This window comes from Loxodonta africana, chromosome 4 (genome assembly GCF_030014295.1).
Source record: "Loxodonta africana isolate mLoxAfr1 chromosome 4, mLoxAfr1.hap2, whole genome shotgun sequence".
Taxonomy (NCBI): Eukaryota; Metazoa; Chordata; class Mammalia; order Proboscidea; family Elephantidae; genus Loxodonta; species Loxodonta africana.
Genome location: NC_087345.1, coordinates 93,551,440 through 93,573,151, shown reverse-complemented (window position 1 = coordinate 93,573,151; position 21,712 = coordinate 93,551,440). Strand labels below are relative to the sequence as shown.

Genomic DNA, 21,712 nt, shown 5'->3' with positions numbered 1-21,712 from the left:
ACATTATATATTAAAGTGTAATGTCAGTGGTAAAAAGCTAAAGAAAGACAAAATGATATAATTGAGCAATCTTAGAAGGATTCTGAAATGAGAGAACAGACTGGGAAACAGAGGAGAGCAGTCAAATGTTCAAGCAGTCTCCTAGCAAATCTGCTACAATCTACAAAACGTGTACAGTATGTTGTTGACAAAACAGTGCTCAGTTCGAGGAGACAGAACAAGTTATTCATGGGCAAATCTGCAAAAATTTGCAAATTTCTTCAGCAGACTTTGAAGTATAATAGCAGTCACATGGAAAGATCATAGTGAGTTTGAAACAGAACTCTAGTAGAGGAAGGATTCTAGATAGCCAATGAGGGCGTATATGAAATCTAAGCAATTTGGGATGTGTACGTAAAAATGGAGTCCCTATCATAGTAATGGGTGTAGCCAAGAGAATTTCCAGGTCTGTTCCTATACTTATTTCTAGAGAACATGCTCTCTAAACGGCCTTGAGGAACCACAGCACTATCACCCAGTTTATCCTCCTCGGACTATCTGCTGACCTCCATGTCCAGGCTCTATTCTTCGTGCTCTTCCTGGGGATTTACCTCATGACCGTGTTGGGGAACCTGACGATGCTGCTGGTGATCAGGGCTGATTCCCACCTCCACACACCCATGTACTTCTTCCTAAGTCACCTCTCTTTCCTGGATCTTGGCTTCTCTTCAGTCGCTGTGCCCAAGCTGCTGGAGAACCTCCTATCTAAAAGGAAAATCATTTCAATAGAGCGCTGCCTGACTCAGGCCTTCTTTGTGCTTGATGTTGGAGGAACAGAAATCTTCCTGCTCTGTGCCATGGCCTATGACCATTATGCAGCCATCTGCCACCCTCTGGTCTACAGCCAGGTGATGAGCAGCCAGCTGTGTGTGAATCTAGTATGGGCTTCATGGAGCCTGAGTTTTCTGGACACAGTTATCAACATTCCCCTGGCTGTGAGCTTGAACTTCTGTAATGCCCATACCATCCCCCACTATAGCTGTGAGCTGCCCTCTCTCTTCCCTTTGTCCTACTCTGATGTCTCCATCAACATCACTGTCCTGGTCTTCTCTACACTCCTGCATGGCTTTGGTACATTCTTCCTGATTGTCTTCTCCTACACCCGCATTGTCTCCACCATCCTGAGCATCAACTCCACTACAGGCAGAAGCAAGGCTTTCTCCCGCTGCTCTTCCCACCTCACTGCAGTGAGCTTCTTCTATGGATCTGCTTTCCTTTGCTATCTGATGCCAAAGTCAGGCTCCCCTCTGGAGCTGATCTTCTCCTTACAATATTGTGTGGTCACTCCCCTAGTGAACCCCCTCGTCTACAGTCTGAAAAATAAAGACGTGAAGGCAGCTGTGAAAAGAACCTTGGGGAAATGTTTGCAATGGCACAGGTAGCAGACTACACAAATATGAGGAAAGAGGAAATAACTACAAACTTCAGGATATCTGGTGAATTGACACTAAAATCTTCCTGATGGCCTGCTGTTTTAGATGCTGGAAGATATCTCAGAAAAGCTTAAGAAAGAGGCACAAAGATATTTTGAGAATGGAATCGAATGATGGTTCACATTAAATCCTGCTCAAAGGCAGGTCAATGGAACACATAGACATCTCAACCCAAAAGTTTTGTTTAATCATAATTTGATTTATTACTCATATTGTTTCTTTGGTACTAGATTAAGATGTATATGTATTGAATTATTTTTGGAATTAAATGTGCAGAATGGCACTGAAAGCCCTAAGATTTTACCAAAAATGTTAAGTCTTAGGGGAAGAAAATCATATGCTTGGGTCCATGGAGGGATGCGAGCTCTGGCTGGGAAGCCCTTGCAGATAGATAAAGTGCTGAAATTTCTGGACAGAGCAATCATCAGTTGAGTGACTGGGGTGATACCAAAAACTTTGCCGTTCTGTCCCTTGGGAGTTGGAGCATGAGGGAGAATGTCACTCATTCTAGGATAAGATAGATAAATTCAGCTTTTTTCAAAATTTCTCTTCCTTTGGGGCATTCTTTTTTCCATTTAGCCTACTTGAATGCAACAGTTTTTAGGCAGTTGTTGTTGGGCAATTTCCTTTTGTATTTTTTATCAAGAATTTATGAAATACATGGTACTTATTATATAATTCAAGGAACCTGGGCAGCACAAGCAGTTTGCTAACCTAAAGGTTGATGGTTTGAACCCGCCGACGACTCCAAGGAAGAAAAGCCTGGCAAACTGCTTCTGTAAAGATTATAGCCAAGAAAACCTTATGTGGCTGTTCTACTGTATAACACTGGGATGACCATGAATCGGGGCCCAACACGACAGCAACTAACAACAACATTATATGATTCACCAAATTTGTATTTTTTGAGACATGTGTTTTAAAGTATAAGTTGCACCCACTCAATGTTTTTTTTGTATAGCAATAATGAATATAATAGTGAATATTCATGATTAATACATTAAGACATCTTACATTCCATTTGGCTTTATTTTGTCATATTTAAAATATAACATATACTGAATCATGTACTACTTAGTAACACATCTGTACTTACAATTTTTTTTTTAATTATAATGAGAAAGCATACTTTTGGTTAGCAGCCGTAGCTTGCTGTAGCTCCTAACCACTGCACCACCAGTGTGGTGCAGTTAACACACTCAGCTGCTAACCGAAAGGTGGGAAACTCAAGTCTACTCAGAAGCACCTCGGAAGAAAGGCCTGGCTATCTACTTCCAAAAATGAACCGTTGAAAAACCTATGGAGCACAGTTCTACTCTGACACACAGGTGGTCACCACGCATTGGAATCAATTGAACAGCAACAGGCTTTGGTTGTTTTTTTTTAAGCTTTACTATCTCATGCTTTCCTGGTATTCCAAAATCCCATGTATTCATAGATGAAGGAAACAATGACATACAGTAAATCATCAAGAACGTCTCTTACCCTGTGGAAACAGAATTTTACAAGAGACATCTGGCACCTCTCTGTAACCCAAGAGACCTAAACCACTCCATCCCCCTACTGTTCGGTTCACCCATTCACTTGACCCGTAACCCAACTCTCCTTTTGTAGTATACCTTCTCACTGTGCCTTTTGGAAATCCCACTGATTGATGCTCCTTGAACAGCAGCCTCTCCCAAATCCTCAACTTCATCTTAGAACATTGCCTTTCTTGTCTTTTCCAGAAACCAAGAAGAGAATTTAAATTAAAAGCAAAAAAAAAAAAAGAAATTTATAGTATAAAAGTACTAGTGGTACTTGCTAAATTCAATTACCAACAAAAACCCACTGCCATCAAGTTGATTCCGAACCACGAGTCAAACTGCCCCATAGGGTTTCCAATGAGTGCCTGGTAGATTCAAACTGCCGACCTTTTGGTTAGCAGCTGTAGCTCTTAACCACTATGCCACCAGGGTTTCTGAAATTTAATTAAGAACTACTAACTCGTAGTTATAAACTGAACAGAACCTTCAAAAATATTCTTAAAAGGATAGATCAGTCAATATTCAATGATGATTAGACCTACAAATAAATCTCTCCACAAATCTTCTAAACACCATACAAATCAACAAAATAGAGCAAATAAAAACAATCTCAATAAGCCTATAGCAAAACTAGAAAACAGAGAATACTCAAACTTCTATATACAATAAGTATAAGAAAAACACATCTGAAGCCAGCAATGCCAGGTCAGGAGCCCATGCCTGAATGGGAGAGTCAGGCAGAGACTAGGCAGAAAAGAGGTGAGGGCAGCAGTGTTATCACCCAGACAAACCCTCACTCCAGAGAGAGTCCCACTCAAGGTCTGGAAGTACTGAGAACATGACCTGGTAGATTAGAGCACTTTCTTCTGGAAAATTGAAAGGAAGGGGCTTGAAAGTGGGAGCACTAGAGATGGCAATCTTGGGAAAACACTGATCTTAGAGAAAAGGGAAGTGACTTGAAAAAGTGAGATGTCCCTTGGATGTCTGGAGGTAAACGGAAAGAATGAAGCTAGCACCGAATATTAAAAGTCTTACAGGGATTGAAAAGAACAGAAGACACTAATACACTGCATTTCACTATCCCAGCAGAAGAGGGTGATCTTGAAGAAAGAACCTAGATTGCCACAAAACTCCTCACTGGTGCCTACACAGAATTAACTATTCTTGCCAGTCTGGGAGGGGAAATTTTTTTTCTTTTTCTTTCAAAATGAATGGGAAATGACAGGTAACAGCCATACAAAACTACTATAAGAATAAAACATAAGATGAAATTTAAACTGCTTCAGCTTAAGGACATCCTCTCCTGAAAACCAACCATGAAGAAGAGAAATACTGTAACACAACATCCCAACCCGAACTAAATAATCATAAACAAGTTCTGAAGACATAAAAATGCCCTGAATCAAAAATTTAAACACTCAGAATAGAAATGAACAAAAAGTAGTAATAATAAAAGATGTGAAACAAGAGTTAACCAAGCTCAGAGAGAAATGAAAAAAAAAAAAGACAAAATTATTTCTGAAAATTTGAAATGAAGGCTCAACTACAAGGTGCCAAATGTAGAATTATGCTCCATATGGTTTTCAATGGCTAATTTTTTTTTTCAGAGGTAGGTCACCAGGCCTTTCTTCCAAGGCACTTCTGTGTAGACTCAAACCTCAAATCTTTTGGTCAGCAGCCAAGCACGTTAACCTGACAGGTCAGAAATGTGATTGATGTGTGTTATTTTTTATCTCACCACCCAGGGACAGTTTATTATGTAAATTATTCACTGCCCATCTGTCAGTTTCTCATACTGTGGTAGTTTGCAAGTTGCTGTGATGCTAGCAGCTATATCCCAGTATCTCAGCAGAGCTTCCAGACTAAGATAGACTAGGGAAAAAGACCTGGCAAGCTACTTCTGGAAATTAGCCAATGAAAACCCTACAGGTCACAGAATACTGTCAGAGACTTCAACTGGCTTACTTTGGACACATCATCAGGAGGGACCGATTGCTGGAGAAGGATATCATATCAGGAAAGTGGAGAGCCAGCGAAGGAAAGAAAAACCCTCAATGAGATGGATTGACAGAATGGCTACAATGGACTCAAATATACCAATAATCATGAAGATGGCACACGACCAGGCAATGTTTTGTTCTCTCATACACAGGTCACCATGGTAAGAGCCAACTTAACAGTAACTAAAAACAACAAGTATGAACTATAGTATGTTCATGATGAAGATCAAGATTCATATTTACTATTCTTAAAGAAATTCTCGAAAGATTGTTATTTTCATGGTCTGTTCTTCAATAATATCTCATTAAAAAGACAAATCCTCTATGAAATTTAGTGTCCATTGTCCTGAAGTTTTCTTTTGTTTTTCATTTTTTCTTGTAATAATTTTGGAATTTCTGGTCCTGGGGAAGAGAATCAAACAAAACATCAATTTCTTTGAGAACTTGGTTCATTAACAAATTTTACTGAAGAAAGAAAAGTTGAGTGGATTTTACATAGCCCTCAAACATATATGTGAAGTTGTTGTTGTTGTTAGGTGCCGTAGAGTCAGTTCTGACTCACAGCTACCCTATGTACACCAGAACAAAACACTGCCCAGTCCTGTGCCATCCTCACAATCATTCCTATGTTTGAACCCATTGTTGCAGCCACTGTGTCAATCCATCTCGTTGAGGGTCTTTCTCTTCTTCAATGACCCTCTATGGTAAGTGCTTCATCAGTAAGTGCTTCAAGTCCTGTTCACTATCAACAAGCAAGGTTGTATCATCTGCATATCTCAGCATGATAATGGATCTTCCTCCAATCCGGATGGCCCTTTCTTCTTCATACAGTCCAGCTTTTCTGATTCTTTGCTTGGCGTACAGATAGAATAAATATGGTGAAAGGAAATGACCCTGACACACACCTTTCCTGATTTTAAACCATGCGGTACCCCCTTGTTCTGTTTGAACAACTGCCTCTTGGTCTACATACAGGTCACCCATGAGCACAATTAAGTGTTCTAGAATTCCCATTCTTAGCTATGTTATCCAAAATTTATTTCTATCCACACAGTCAAATGCCTTTGCATAGTCAATAAAACATATGTAAACATCTTTCTGGTATTCTCTGCTTTCAACCAAGATCCATTTGACATCAGCAATGATATCCCTCATTCCACGTCCTCTTCTGAATCTGGCTTGAATTTCTGGAGGTTCTCTGTTGATATACTGCTGGAACTGCTTTTAAATGATCTTCAGAAAAATTTAACTTGTGTGATGTTAATGATGTTGTTTGCTAATTCTGCAGTCTGTTAGTCTGTTGGATCACCTTTCTTTGGGATGGGTACAGATTTGGATCTCTTTCAGTCAGTTGGCCAGGTAGCTCTCTTCCAAATTTCTTGCCATAGATGAGAGAGCATCTTCTTCACTTCTGGTTTTCTAACTCCAGGTCTTTGCACATGTCATTATATACTTTACTTTGTCTTTTCAAGCCGACTTTTGAAATCCTGTTTAGCTGTTTTACTTCATTATGTCTTCCTTTCGCTTTAGCTACTCAATGTTCAAGAGCAAGTTTCAGAGTCTCTTCTGACATCGGTTTTGGTCTTGTCTTTCTTTCCTGTGTTTTTAATGACCCATTGCTTTCTTCATGGATGATTCCCTTGATATCATTCGACAACTTGTCTGGTCTTCAGTCATTAGTGTTCAGTAGTCAAATCTATTCTTGACATGGTCTCTAAATTCTGGTGGGGTATGCTCAAGGTGGTACTTTGGCTCTCATGGTCTTATTTTAATTTTCTTCAGCCTTAACTTGAACTTGTGTATGAGCAATTAATGGTCTGTTCCCACAGTCAGCCCCTGACCTTGTTCTGATTGATGGTATTGCACTTTTTTATCACCTCTTTCCACAAATTTGGTCGATTTGAGTCCTGTGTATTCCTTCTAGCTAGGCCCACGTGTATAGGAGCCATTTATATTATTGGAAAAAGATATTTGCAATGAAGAAGTCGTTGGTCTAGCAAAATTCTGCCATTCTATCTCCAGCATCATTTCTATCACCAAGGCCATAGTTTCCAATTACTGTTCCTACTTCTTTGTTTCCAACTTTTGCATTCCAGTTGCCAGTAATTATCAACGCATCTAGATTGCATCTTTCATAAATTTCAGACTGCAGAAGCTAATAAAAATCTTCAGTTTGTTCATCTTTGGCATTAGTGGTTGGTGTGTAAATTTGAATAATAGTCATTTTAACTGGTCATCCTTGTAAGCATATGGATATTATCCCATGACTAACAGTGTGGTACCTCAGGATAGATCTTGAAATGTTCTTTTTGGCAATAAACACAATGCCACTCCTCTTCAATTTGCATCCTTGACATAGTAGACCATATGATTGTCCAATTCAAAATGGCCAATACCAGTCCATTACAGCTCACTAAAGCCTAGGATTATCAATGTTTAGGCACTCCATTTCATTTTTGACAATTTCCAATTTTCCTAGATTCCTATTTCATACATTCCATGCTGCTATTATTAATGGATGTTTGCAGGTGTTTCTTCTCATTTTGAGTCATGCCACATCAGCAGATGAAAGTCCCAAAAGTTTGACTCCACTCACTTAATTAAGGTCAACTCTACTTTGAGGAGGCAACTCTTCCCAGTCGTATTTTGAGTGCCTTCCAACCTGAGGGGCTCATCTCCCAGCAGTATATCAGACAATGTACCACTGCTATTCAGAAGGCTTTCACTGGCTAATTTTTTCAGAAGTAGACTGCCGGGTCCTTCTTCCTAGTCTGTCTTAATCTGGAAGCTCAGCTGAATCTTGTCTACCATGGGTGACCCTGCTGGTATTTGAAATACTGGTGGCATAGCTTCCAGCATTACAGCAACACACAAGTCGCCACAGTATGACAAGCTGACAGATATGTCCATTATATGTCACGTAAGTAGCCCTGGTGATTCAGTGCTTAAAACGTTCAGCTGTTAACCAAAAGGTTGGTAGTTTGAACCCACCAGTCACTCTGTGGGAGAAAGATGTGACAGTCTGCTTGCATAAAGATTACAGCCTTGGAAACATTATGGGGCAGTTCTACTTGGTCCTATAGGGTCACTATGAGAAGGAATTGACTTGATAGTAAGGGTTCTTTGTTTGTTTGTTTGTTTTTATAACACTTTGATGACAAAGCTATGCCTGACCAAAGCCGTGGTCTTTTCAATTGCCTCACATACATGTGAAAACTGGACAGTGTAAAAGAAATATCAAAGGATAACTTAAACTGTAGTGTTGCTGAAGACTATTGAATATACCATGGACTGACAAAAGAATGAACAAATCCATTTTAGAGAAAGTACAGCCAGAATGCTCCTTAGAAGCAAGGGTGACAAGATTTCACCTTGCTTCCTTTGGACTCGTCATCAGGAAAGACCAATCATTAGAAAAGGACATCAGGTTTGGGGAAGTGGAGGGTCAGGGAAAATTTCCATGAGATGGATTGACATAGTGGTTATAACAATGGACTGAAACATGCCAAATATTGTGAGGATGGTGCAGGATCAGGCAATATTTCTTTCTGTTATACCCACTCAACAACAACTAACAACAACTGGCCAGTCATATTCCCCCTCTTTAGAGTTTAAACTGGAAGTTCTGAAATAATGTTCTACTTGGAAACTCTCATACAGTGAGTGACTGTCATGGGGGAATGCCTAGAATGAAGATGATGTGGCCTAGATCTCTTACAGACTCTGCTCTTTCTGTGTTTTGGCTTGCAATACCTTCTGCTCTTCCTGGAATTAGGTGTTAGACTTTTCCTGGGATCCCATTCACATGTATTATTGTAATAAATTTTCCATTACTTGAGTTAGGGTTGTCCCTTGCAACCAGAGAGGCTGACTAGAACATGCTCATCTTGGATTAGAGAGGGAGGACCCAAGGGTACACTTCAATCTCCTTTCTGTTGTCTGTTGTTTTTTATACTCAATGTGTCGAGCTAAAGAAAAAGTTAACGACACTCTAATTTTTGTTTCCCTAGTTACAAGGGAATGTTCTCTAGTTGTCTTTGCCTTCAGGTTTGCAGCTTACAGTTGTCTATTTGTGTGACCTTAGAGGACCCATGGCTTTAGAAGAGTTGAATTGTTTAATCCCAAAAATACATAAAAGTAGAAAAATATAAAAACATCATTGAAAATGAAGTCAGCAGAGGAATTGAAACCCTCCCTCTTTGTGTGAAATCTTAATTTGGTAGTAGAAATTTAAGACAAATGCACATTTATATGAGCTGGTTCTTCAATAATACATCTTGAGAATTGCTTTTGGCCAATTTAACCCTGGGAAGTCTGTACCCACTGACTAACTCCTCATGCTCAGAAATAGTCTCTCTTCCATAAGTTTGTAAAAGCAACATCAGTGGCAGTAGTGGTAGGATAGAAGCCAGACTCTGGGGTGTTGAGTAAATGTGAAGATATAAAATAAGGCAGTTAATTTAGACCACATGCACAAGGAGTTTAGCATTAAACAGACTGGAAGGAGAATGTAACAAAAGTGACTCAACGTTGAAGAATTAAATTTTTTGATAAGAAAAAGATCATGTTTGTGGCAAGACAGCAAAGTCAGTGGAGTGGGAGATATTAAAGATAGAGAATAAGAAGAAAAACTAGATAACTGGGAGCTCCTAAAAATCAAACACCTATGCTCATCCAAAGACTTCACTAAAAGAGTAAAAAGATTACCTACAGACTAGGAAAAAGTTTTTAGCTACGACATTTCCTATCAGCATCTGATCTCTAAAATCTACATGATACTGCAAAAACTCTACTACAAAAGACAAATAACCCAATTAAAAAATGGGCAAAAGATATGAACAGACACTTCACTAAAGAAGACATTCAGGTAGCTAACAGATACATGAAGAAACGGTCGTGATCATTAGCCATTAGAGAAATGCAAATCAAAACTACAATGAGATTCCAACTCACTCCAACAAGGCTGGCATTAATCCAAAAAACACAAAATAGTAAATGTTGGAGAGGCTGTGGAGAGATTGGAACACTTACACACTGCTGGTGGGAATGTAAAATGGTACAACAACTTTGGAAATCAATTTCCTTAAAAAAGCTAGAAATAGAACTACCATACGATCCAGCAATCCCACTCCTTCTAATATATCCTAGAGAAATAAGAGCCTTTACACAAACAGTTTTATGCACACCTATGTTCACTGCAGCACTGTTTACAATAGCAAAAAGATGGAAGCAACCAAGGTGCCCATGAACAGATGACTAGATAAATAAATTATGGTATATTGACACAATGGAATACTACACATCGATAAAGAACAGTGAGGAATCTGTGAAACATTTCAGAACATGGAGGAAACTGGAAGGCATTATGCTGAGTGAAATTAGTCAGTTGCAAAAGGACAAATATTTTATAAGACCACTATTATAAGAACTCTAGAAATAGTTTAAACAGAGAAGAAAATATTCTTTGATGGTTAAGGGGAGAGGGAGGGAAAGTGAAAGAGGGATATTCACTAATTACATGGTAGATAAGAACTACTTTAGGTAAAGGGAAAGACAACACACAATACAGGGGAGGTCAGCACAACTGGACTAAACCAAAAGCAAAGAAGTTTCCTGAATAAACTGAATGCTTCGAAGGCCAGCGTAGCAGGGACGGAAGTTTGTGGACCATGATTTCAGGGGACATCTAAGTCAATTGGCATAGTAAAATCTATTAAGAAAACATTCTGCATTCCACTTTGGAGAGTGGCGTCTGGGGTCTTATATTCTAGCAAGCTGCCATCTAAGATACATCAGTTGGTCTCAACCCACCTGGACCAAAGGAGAATGAAGAACACCAAGTACGCAAGGTAATCACAAGACCAAGAGACAGAAAGGGCCACATAAACCAGAAACTACATCAGCCTGAGACCAGAAGAACTAGATGGTGCCTGGCTACAGCCAATGATTGCCCTGACAGGGAACACAACAGAGAACCCCTGAGGGAGCAGGAGAGCAGTGGGATGCACACCCTAAATTCTCATAAAAAGACCAGACTTAATGGTCTGACTTAGACTAGAAGGATCCGGTGTTCATGGCCCCCAGACCTTCTGTTGGTCCAGGACAGGACCCATTCCCAAAGCCAACTCTTCAGACAGTGATTGGACTGGACAATGGGATGGAGAGAGATGCTGGTGAGGAGTGAGCTTCTTGGATCAGGTGGACACTTGAGACTATGTTGGCATCTCCTGCCTGGAGGGGAAATGAGAGGGTAAAGGGAGTTAGAAGCTGGAGAAACAGACACGAAAAGAGAGAGTGGAAGGAGGGAGAGGGCTGTCTCATTAGGGGGAGAATAACTGGGAGTATGTAGAAAAGCGTATGTAAGTTTTTGTGTGAGAGACTGACTTGATTTATAAACTTTCACTTAAAGCACAATAAAAATTAAAAATAAAGAGAGAGAGAATAGAGACCTTCAAATAGAAAAACTGTTGGGGAAGGTTTTCAGATTAGACTGCTTAAGTCAAATGTCCTCTCCTAGACTAATCACTATGACCAGTGGACTTGGATTTTATCATTGTCTGAACCTAGGTCATAGACCTGTCAGGGAGAGGAATGAATCACTTTATTAGAATGGGAAAAAACAATGTTTTCAAACATGAGCGCTAAATGGGCAAAGAGCAACAGGTATTAATTGCAATGGGAATGAAATAGGATTATTGACAAGAATGGTGAAGGTTTAGGATGTGTAAAATGGAAAGATAGCTAGCAATAATTTAAAAAAAAAACTTTCAAGCTGCTTTGGGGATTTAGATACATTAGTTTTCTGTAGCTGCTGTAACAATTTACTGCAACCTTAGTGGCTTAAAACAACAGATATGTATTGGTTCACAGATCTGAAGACCAGAAGTTCAAAATCAATGTGTCGAGAGGACATGCCCCCTCTGGAGGCTCTAAGAGAAAATCTTTCCTTGCTTCTTTCAGTGTCTCCTGGCTATTGGTATTCCTTGGTTTCTGGCCATATCACTCCAATCTCTGCTGCATCATCACATTGCTTTCTTTTCTGTGTGTTTCTCTGTATCTGTGTCTTCTCTTCTGTCTCTTATAAGGACACTTGTCATCAGATTTAGGGCTCACTAGAGAATCCCGGATGATTTTCTTACCACAAGATCCTTGGCTTAGTTATATCTGCAAAGACCCTTTTTCTGAATAAGGTGGCATTCAGAGGTTTCAGGGATTAAGACATACTTGTTGAATAAAGGACATATATTTTGGGGGCCACCATTCAATCCACTACAGACTGAGACATCCTAACATAGCCATGAAATGAACTTCTTTCTCTCAGGAATAGATGAAAACAGTCGTTCTTATTCAAGAGACTTTATATAAATCTCACTTTCATTCATCCCTTTATTCAATAAGTATGTATTGACTTCTTTGTATGTACCAAGCTGAGGATATATTAAAATGAAAACAGAAAAATTCCTGCCCTTAAAAAGTTTACATGCTTATATTCTATTGGAGAAATCAGGTTTTTAAAAAAAGCAAATAAAAATACATGTGGAAATGGTAATGTGTGCTATGGTAAAGAATAAAGCAAGGAAGGAAAATAGCAGATGGAGGTTAAATTTTAATATAGGGTGATTGGGGATGGCCTCGCCGACAAGGTGATATAAGAGTAGATTAAACACATGAATAAAGTCATAGGCCGTGCAAACACTAGGGGAACAAACTCTCACAGAGGGAACAAAAAAGTGCAAAGGCCCTGAGAAGGGAGACTGTCTAGTATATTCATATTTTATGGGGAATAGAGGGCTAAGAAATCCTTTACGAGTCTATATGACCTAATGTAAGAAATTTACCTCTTCTGAGGTGCAGTTTGTCTCAGTGGTGGTGGGCCAACCCTAAAACATGCCCTTTATACCTTATTATTCACTGTTTTTATCTACTAACTGTCTTCATTGCTCTCTCTCATTTATTGTATGCTTTGGTATTGAGCTCACAGGTTTACTTTCTTCCTTACTTCCTGGTATATCATAACAGGCAACTTCAGCTATGTGGATGAGCCATTCAGTAACCTGATCTCAAGGTTTTATAATCTCTGACTCCATCCATTGTTGTTGTTGCTGCTAGTTGCTATCAGTAGGCTCTGACTCACAGTGACCTTATGTATAACAGAACAAAACATTGCCCGGTCCAGTGCCATCCTCACAATCTTTCATATGTTTGAGCCCATTGGTGCAGCCACCATCTCAATCCATCTCATGGAGGGCTTCCCTCTTTTTCACTGACCCTCTACTATCCCAAACATGATTTCCTTTTCTAGCAACCAGTCTTTCTCGATGATGTGTCCAAAGTAAGCAAGGTTCAGGCTGGCTATTCTTGCTTCTAAGGAGCACTTTGGCTGTACTTCCTCCAATATGGATTTGTTTATTCTTCTGGCAGTCCATGGTATAGTCAATATTCTTCACCAATGCCACAATTCAAATGTGTCAATTCTCCTTTGTTACCCAATTTTATTTCAGTAATAAACTAATAAGGCGTCCCCCATCAACTGAAATAGTCTTGCCTCTGAGATCTCTAATCTCTTATTGTAATCTTGCCTCCCACTTTTTTGCTTTCACTACGCCTGTTTGAAACTTCAAGTTCTGTAGTCCCTGTCTTTCATTATACCTAAGTGCCATTTTATTATGTTAAGTAAAGAACAAAATAACCATTTGTGTTGGGTCCAGGCCTTTCTGAGAACAATAAATCAAAATGGTCATTTGTGCCAGATACAAACCTTGACAGAACAATAAGGAGTTTTCAAAGTGTTCTAACCACAGGGACATTCCCAGAAAAATAACTTGACATTAAAGAATGTTTCTGACTTGCCATAGGAGACACAGCCAAGTCCCACCAGACAAGTATACCTATGAAACCAATGATTGAAAGCCTTCTGCTTTGTAAAACCCTCCCTTCAATTCAGGACATACCTAAGACCCAATCATTGTAACTTTCTACAGGAAATCTCCTAATTGCCTTCAAAAACCTTAAACTTGGGCTGCTCGAACAAGCTCTTTGTCACTTTCATTTTTGGACATTCCCTCCTGGTGATCAGTTTCTAGCTCAATAAACCCTACTGAGTTGATGGATTTGTCTAGTTAATTGGTTTTTTCTTTCAACAAGTACAAGGAGTAATGTATGCTTCCTGAAATTGAGATGCTTATTTGCTAAGACTTAATTTAACTTCTCTCAAAGGATGACAACTCAAACATAAAAACTATTTGCACTCAGGAGGGCTTAAATGGATGAAAAGGAATGTGTCTTATTTAGCATTGATCTTTAGCTATCATCTTTCTCATTCATTGACCCATACTTCTCACTGAAGACATGTTGAACAAATGACTATTTTATGGACTTTACGTAACTTCTATTACATTAATGGACCTATGCGTTCTGTGTTTGCTGTCTATGTGTAAATTCCATAAAACTGTTGATGAAAAGCACTCATATCAAATAAGGAATAAAAAATATAGACTTTAGGTCAGAAAACTCTGTAATATTTCATTTTATGTTTGGAATATAGAAAATCGAGTTCCCAATTACTGTCCATGGTAGGGGCATATGGTCTCATTTAATCGCTATTTTGGACAATTTTTTGTGAATGTAAGACAAAATCACACATATAGAGGAAAATGACCTGGACCTCAGTAATAAAGCACAGCTCAGCTCCCTTGAGAATTCCTAAAGAATACTTTCAGCCCCACACAGCCAGGGGGGAAATGCCCTTTTTTTAATCTCTTTCTTTATCTCCCCTTTTCAGGCCCCATCAGCCTGATAAGAGTTGTCACCTAAGTTTTACCTAAATTGGTTTAACTCAGAAACTTCATATACTCCCCAGCACCTCTTAATGTTTACCTTTCTTGTTAACTGGCAACTGTGTAATTAGTGAGTCCAGAGTTTGGCTTCAGGCTGAGACTTGAGGGAATACAGGGCATTGGCCCAGCTCCGCCTGGGTACCATAACCAGCCCATGACTGCCTAAGCACAGATAGTCTTCTGATTGGCTGCATTACAGCACTAGTCTATAAGAGATGTTCTTAGGCTAGTATTCAGATTCACAAAGGAAATGAAAAAATGGCAGGTTATTGGACCTGAGTCATATAAGAAATTTTGAATGAACTATCTGTCAGTTGTTCAAAATATGAGCTTCTTTAGAGAAATTGTCCCTTTCTTTTCATTCCATTGCAGAATACTACTACTCTAGTTTAAGGTATTGGGGAGAATAACCCTGATTCTGTGGCATTTCAAGTGCTTCTAGAGCTTGAACTATTCTAATTCCCAGGATTCACTGACAGAAAGAAGAAAAAGCTGCCTGCTATGTTCAGAGACTTCTGTGACAAAAGTTCTCTCATGAGGAAATTTTACCTAAGATGTATCCACCCATCATGGAAAAACCAGAACATGTGGGCTCTGACTCCCCCAAGAAAAGCAAAAAGCATGGTAATATCTTCATTATCCCTGATATTCCCCCAAATTTCCTTCAAGAAATTTTTGTGTGTGTGTGAGTGTGTGTGTGTGTGTGTTTCCCCTGCCTAATGACCCTATCTCAGACCAGAATGTTGACCCAGAGACTGATCATCTAGTCCAGTGTTTTTGTTCTCCCTCTCTCTCTCTTTTTTTTTTTTTTGGTAAATATGTATGTAACAAAATATTTGCCATTGTGATATTCTTCACATATACAATTCAGTGACATTATTGTGCTGTCCCACCCACACCCCCTCTCTTCCCCACCCACACCCCCTGCCAATTCATCATCCATTCAATTCATGCTAGAGATGAAGCTCCTACTCCGCCACTTCTTCTTTCCTAAGCTGGAGATGAAAAATTCCTGCTCCTTTGTCCTGCATCTCTTCCCCCATAGATGAGACCCTGCTGTATTCTGTTCCCCCAGCTGCCTTAAACAGCTTATCAGAAAGGTTTCTCTTCCTTCCCTGCATAACATGGGGGATAGGAACATCTTACAGTCCAGCCAAAAATCCTCCCGTGCTTTTGGATCCCGAAAGATTGCAGAAAGCTGAGGCCTGGAATGAAATGAGGAGATCAGAGATAGACATTGGACTGTTGGAGCTATTTCTATCCCTACTTGCCAGAACCCCAGTTAGAGGAACTGCAGTGAAGATTTTCTCTTGCTCAACCACCCTCAGATTTAGTCACCACTGAGACAGTATGAATAGATTGAGGGAGCACAGCTCTGAAAATAATGTCAACTGAATGAAGTTGACCTTTGGTCCCCTACTGCTTCCAGCATGGATATCCTTCTACCCAGCTCAGATTCCTCCCCTGTGCACGTAGGATCTGAACGTTTCCCCTCAGCTACCAGGATCCCTCGAACCACCTTGTCTAGGCTGACCTTCCACACACACCGTTCACTTATTTATTCATTCCAGAAATATCTTGAAGCAAGCATGTGGGTAAGACTTGTCTAGATCACTTCTGAAATGTTCTCTTCATATCTTTTATCCATTACCTTGATCAACCACCTCTTCTTTCACTTTAGTCTTTCCCTGTCCTCACCCATATGTAAATTAGGCAGTATCTCACACATCACTATGAATGAAGACAATGTCTCCCCTTCTAAGTAGCAAAAGAGGACTAAGATTTATTTTCCTGGTTAATTGATCCAGAATTGAATAAAAATTTGTTTTCCTTAGTCATAAAGAAGTCTCTGGCATTAATTTGAACTGCTATTTAGGGTAGCGAGGAACAATGAGTTCCTTTGTGATACTCCCAAGATAGCATCTTACAAAGAGCTTCTGCCATCATCCACTTGAAATTTGGGTTTTAGAGAAACAGAGAAAAACATTGTCCAGAAGTGCTCCTCTGTCCTTATGAAAAGACCCAAAGCGACCGAGACACTGTGGTCAGCTACCCCTAGTGAGTGAACATAGAAAAATGGATACAGTTTTCAGGAAAATCCTATCCACAAACACTTGAAGATATCCAAATCATTGAAGAGAATGGATCCAATTTTCAACTCACTTTATTTGTATAGATTCTAGTAATATGTTTGCTTTCAACAGTGTTTACAATTTTATCCTTGCAGAATCCTAAAAAGTAAATTCTTCAGTAGGTTATTCTTCACCATCACTGAATTTAAGTAGAAGTCCTACAGGCACACAAAGGTGAACACTTCCCTGTTTTTCAGGCTCACAGGTAACCTAGACTTGGGTCCAAGATGAACTTATGCTTGAGTTTATTAATTTCATCAGAACTTAAGCTTCTCTTGATGAGGAAATAGCTGGATTTGAGGTAAGACTGTAAAACCCATGAGAGTTTGGACCAATGGAACAAAGAAGATTAGAAGTGAAGAACAATGAGAGCAAAGGCACAGAAACAAATAGACCTGTCTGGTATCAGAAGCAGCTAAAGTGGCTGAGAGGTAGGTTAAGGGCAGATGAGGAAAAACTCTGAAAGTCAAAGTAAGAAAAGTGGTTCTTTATTCCTGTGGACCAAGCTTAGATACTAGGTTGAGAATTAGAAAAGAAAACAAAAATGGAATTCATTTTCTGATTCTTCTACTTATTGTCAACATCCAACCCAACCCAGTGCCATCAAGTCAATTCCAACTCATAGCAACCCCATAGGACAGAGTAGAACTGCCCCATAGAGTTTCCAAGGAGAGTATGGTGGATTCGAACTGCTGACCCTTAGGTTAGCAGCTGTAGCACTTAACCACTATGCCATCAGGTTTTCCATTGTCAACATGGTATTACAAAATCTCTCTAAATATTAGATTTCTCACAAGTAAAATGGGGAAAAGAATCCCTGCCCAAAATATTTCTCAGACTTGCTGTAGGACCAATCAGGATAGTGACTGAAAACTGCTATGTGTATCAAAATTTCTATTAAAATTTATTGTACTGTCTAAGAAATATTTTGAGCAGGAAAATAATGATTAGAAAATGAGAAGAGGAAAAGGTTCAGAGCAACCAAGGCATATACGTGCTATAATGGCTTTAAAACATGATGACCAGAAGAATTTCTAAACTATAGGAAGAATGTTGTGGAAACTAAATACCATGAATGTGCATGTAAGCCAGTGATATTATTTATTCAATAAATCCTTGTAGAATAAAAATAGTATTATCTGAATTATGTGAATACTGTGATGTAAGATCAGTGATTAACAAAAAAGGATAAAAACTTGGACCAAGATATAGCAGAGTAGTACTGAGATATTTGAGGACTGAGTCTAGGCAGAGCAGGGAGGGATATATAAGAAAATGGGATGATGCCCTGAAGGAAACAAAAAAATCAGTGGTGATCTCACTCCTCTTCCTATTTTACTCCAGGGAAATAGCCTCTATAAATGGCCTTGAGGAACCACAGCACCATCACGGAGTTTATTCTCATTGGGCTGTCCACTGACCCCCACATTGAGGCTCTGCTATTTTCACTCTTCCTGGTGATTTATCTTCTGACCATGATGGGGAACTTGATGATGATGCTGGTGATCAGGGCACATTCCCGCCTCCACACTCCCATGTACTTCTTCTTGAGTAATCTGTCATTCCTGGACCTTTGTTTCTCTTCTGTCACTCTGCCCAAGCTGCTGGAAGACCTCCGGTCTGAGAAGAAAACCATCTCAGTAGAGGGCTGCCTGGCTCAAGTCTTCTTTGTGTTTTTAACTGCAGGAACTGAAGCCTGTCTGCTCTCAGTGATGGCTTATGACCGCTATGCTGCCATCTGCCACCCGCTGCTCTATGGCCAGGTGATGAGCAACCAGCGCTGTGTGAAACTGATGTTGGCCTCATGGGGCCTGGCCTCTCTCAATGCAGTTGTGATTTTGCTCTTGGCTATTAATATGGACTTCTGTGAAGCCCAGACTATACACCACTTCACCTGTGAGCTACCCGCTCTCTTCCCCTTGTCTTGCTCTGATATCTCCATCAATATCAATATCCTACTCAGTGCCAGCTTGCTGCATGGACTTGGAACCATCATCCCAATTTTCTTATCCTACGCACGTATTATCTCCACTATCTTGGGCATCAGCTCCACCACAGGCAGAAGCAAGGCCTTCTCCACCTGCTCCTCTCACCTTATTGCGGTGGTCCTGTTCTTTGGTTCAGGTTTTCTTTGCTATCTCATGCCTCCATCTGGTTCCTCCCTGAATGTTCTCATATCTTTGCAGTACAGTGTGGTCACACCCCTGATGAATCCACTTATCTACAGCCTAAAAAACAAGGAAGTAAAGGCAGCTGTGAAAAAGATATTGGGAAAATTTCTATAATTTTGGGATAGTGAACAAAGAAAATTACTCCACAAAATTGAAAAGATTGTATTTTTTGCATTTTCTATTTTGTCTCTACCTTCTCTCACTACATAGGGTGAGATAAGGTGAATGTAAGATCCCAGAGCTTGCCTGAACATGAGTCTTGTTATTCCAAGGTAGGAGCTCTTGATTTTGGCCCTCTCTTTGAAGAGTCTGTGCTCTGCTGATTAGAAGAGAACATGAAGACAATCTTCCACAAAGAAGAGCAATATGACCACAAAATAATTAGAGTAAGAGATATGATGATCTTTTTGGGAGATTCAGCATCTAACTATGAGGAGTCCCTAAAAGAAAGAACTGAAAAACAAGGGAGGAATTTATTATAGGTAAAGCATAATGGTTAAAGTGCTCAGCTGCTAACCAAAAGGTCTTTGGTTCAAACCCACCAGCTGCTCCACAGGAGAAAAGACCTGGCAATCTGTTCTCATAAAGACTACAGCCTAAGAAACCCTATGGAAGGTTCTACTCTGTCCTAGAGGTCGCTCTAGTTGTAGAGTAGGAATCAACTCTACACCAACAGTTTTAAGTTAACTTTATAAAAATCCCATCTATTTATAATTTTAAAAAATAAAACTGTGGTCAAAAAAAATTCTATGTCAACAAAATAGGCAAAATTACATGTAGAATATTATATAAAATGGGAAGACAACAAATTAAAATAACAAAATATTGCCAATGCAATAGTCAGGATAAAAGTCCTATCCTTGTATGTAGTCATTAGTAAACAAGAAAATGTTTAAGTTTCTCAGTACTCAAATATAAGGACTAGATACAAAACCTAATATAAGAAAAGTAGTATAAATGAATTATTTAAATAAGAGCACAGATTAATGCATTAGAAAACAAAAAAGCCAAATCAAGAAGTAAATCCAGGCTCCAGTTATTTGAAAAGACCTATAAAATTTGACATGACTCTATAGAATTTAATCAAGAAGAAAAGAAAACTGAAACTACCAAGAGCACCACTGATAACAAGGAGAAAAATTGCAACAAAATGCTAAGATTTTAAAGCAATAATTTTGCACAGCAGAATTGTGTTTGATTTTCAAGGAAAATGAGCCATGAGATACGCAAAACGAAACAAAAAAATTATCAAAGAATTATCTTCAAAAGAGCCGTAGGCACAGAGGACCCTTTTAGTTGATATGTTCCAAACTTTAACATCCAAAACAGTCCTATGATACGCATTTTTCTAGAGAACAGAATAATACGGAAATTTGTCAATGCATTTACAAAGCTAAAATAACTCTTATTCAAACCCAATCATCCTCAAAAGAATACACAAGCAATAATTCTAGTAAAATATTGATCATTGAATCAAAAATATGTTGAAAGAATAATAGCTCCTTACCAAATAAACCTTATTATTGATTTAATTCCTCAAATGAATAAGTTAAATGAGAACATATGTTCACCCTGATAGATTCTCAAAAGGCATAAAATAAGATTCCACTACCATTTCTACCTAAATGTTTAATAAACAAAGATTCAAGTGATTGTGTATTTGATATATACATATATATGTACGTATTTAACTTTAAACAATATTCAACCACATGCTTCATGATAAAATGTCACATTGGAGGAATTACAATTAAAGTAAACAACAAAAAGAATGTTTACTATCATCCACATTGTCTAACAACATTCTGTAACTTTTCATCAGTGCACATAGACGAGAATAAGATATGAGATTTAAAATTGGGAGGGAGGAATCTACCAATATTTGGAGGTGACATAATTATGTACCTGTAAAATCTAAGAAAACTGTGTTACAAGTGAAAAATTATTAGTATTCCAAGAGAGTTTTCTAAGGCAAACTTTAAAAACATTCACACAATCAGTTGTTGTTGCTGTTAGGTGCCATAAAGTTGGTTTCGACTCATAGTGACCCTATGCGCAACAGAACAAAACACTGCCCCGTCCTGAGCCATCTTTACAATCATTATTATGCCTGAGTTCATTGTTGCAGCCACTGTGTCAATTCACCTCATTGAGGGTCTTCTTCTTTTCCGCTGATACTGTACTCTGCCAAGCATGATGTCCTTCCCCAGGGACTGATCCCTCCTGACAACATGTCCAACGTATGTAAGATGCAGTCTCGCCATCCTTGCCTCTAAGGAGCATTCTGGTTGTACTTCTTCTAAGATAGATTTTTTCATTCTTTTGGCAGTCCACGGTACATTCAATATTCTTCGCCAACACCACAATTCAAAGGCATCAATTCTTCTTCGGTCTTCCTTATTCATTGTCCAGCTTTCACATGCATATGATGCGATTGAAAATACCATGGCTTGGGTCAGGCACACCTTAGACTTCAGGTTGACATCTTTGCTCTTCAACACTTTAAAGAGATCCTTTGCAGCAGATTTACCCAATGCAATGTGTCTTTTGATTTCTTGACTGCTGCTTCCATGGC

General features: G+C 39.1%; 2 protein-coding genes across 2 annotated transcripts; both read left to right on the top strand.

The window, feature by feature from the left end:
* Positions 1-494: 494 nt before the first annotated feature.
* Positions 495-1,421, top strand: LOC100666044 (olfactory receptor 8S1-like). Its single transcript, XM_023540093.1, has one exon. It carries the CDS (start codon positions 594-596, stop codon positions 1,419-1,421), a length of 828 nt encoding a protein of 275 aa, XP_023395861.1. The 5' UTR covers positions 495-593.
* Positions 1,422-17,838: 16,417 nt separating this feature from the next.
* Positions 17,839-19,366, top strand: LOC100666327 (olfactory receptor 8S1-like). The gene has a single exon (XM_003405417.3). It carries the CDS (start codon positions 18,328-18,330, stop codon positions 19,249-19,251), a length of 924 nt encoding a protein of 307 aa, XP_003405465.2. The 5' UTR covers positions 17,839-18,327; the 3' UTR covers positions 19,252-19,366.
* Positions 19,367-21,712: the final 2,346 nt, after the last annotated feature.

Bases quoted from the DNA above. Each gene is read 5' to 3' on its own strand.
- LOC100666044 (XM_023540093.1), top strand. From the start codon at position 594: ATGACCGTGTTGGGGAACCTGACGATGCTGCTGGTGATCAGGGCTGAT.
- LOC100666327 (XM_003405417.3), top strand. From the start codon at position 18,328: ATGGCCTTGAGGAACCACAGCACCATCACGGAGTTTATTCTCATTGGG.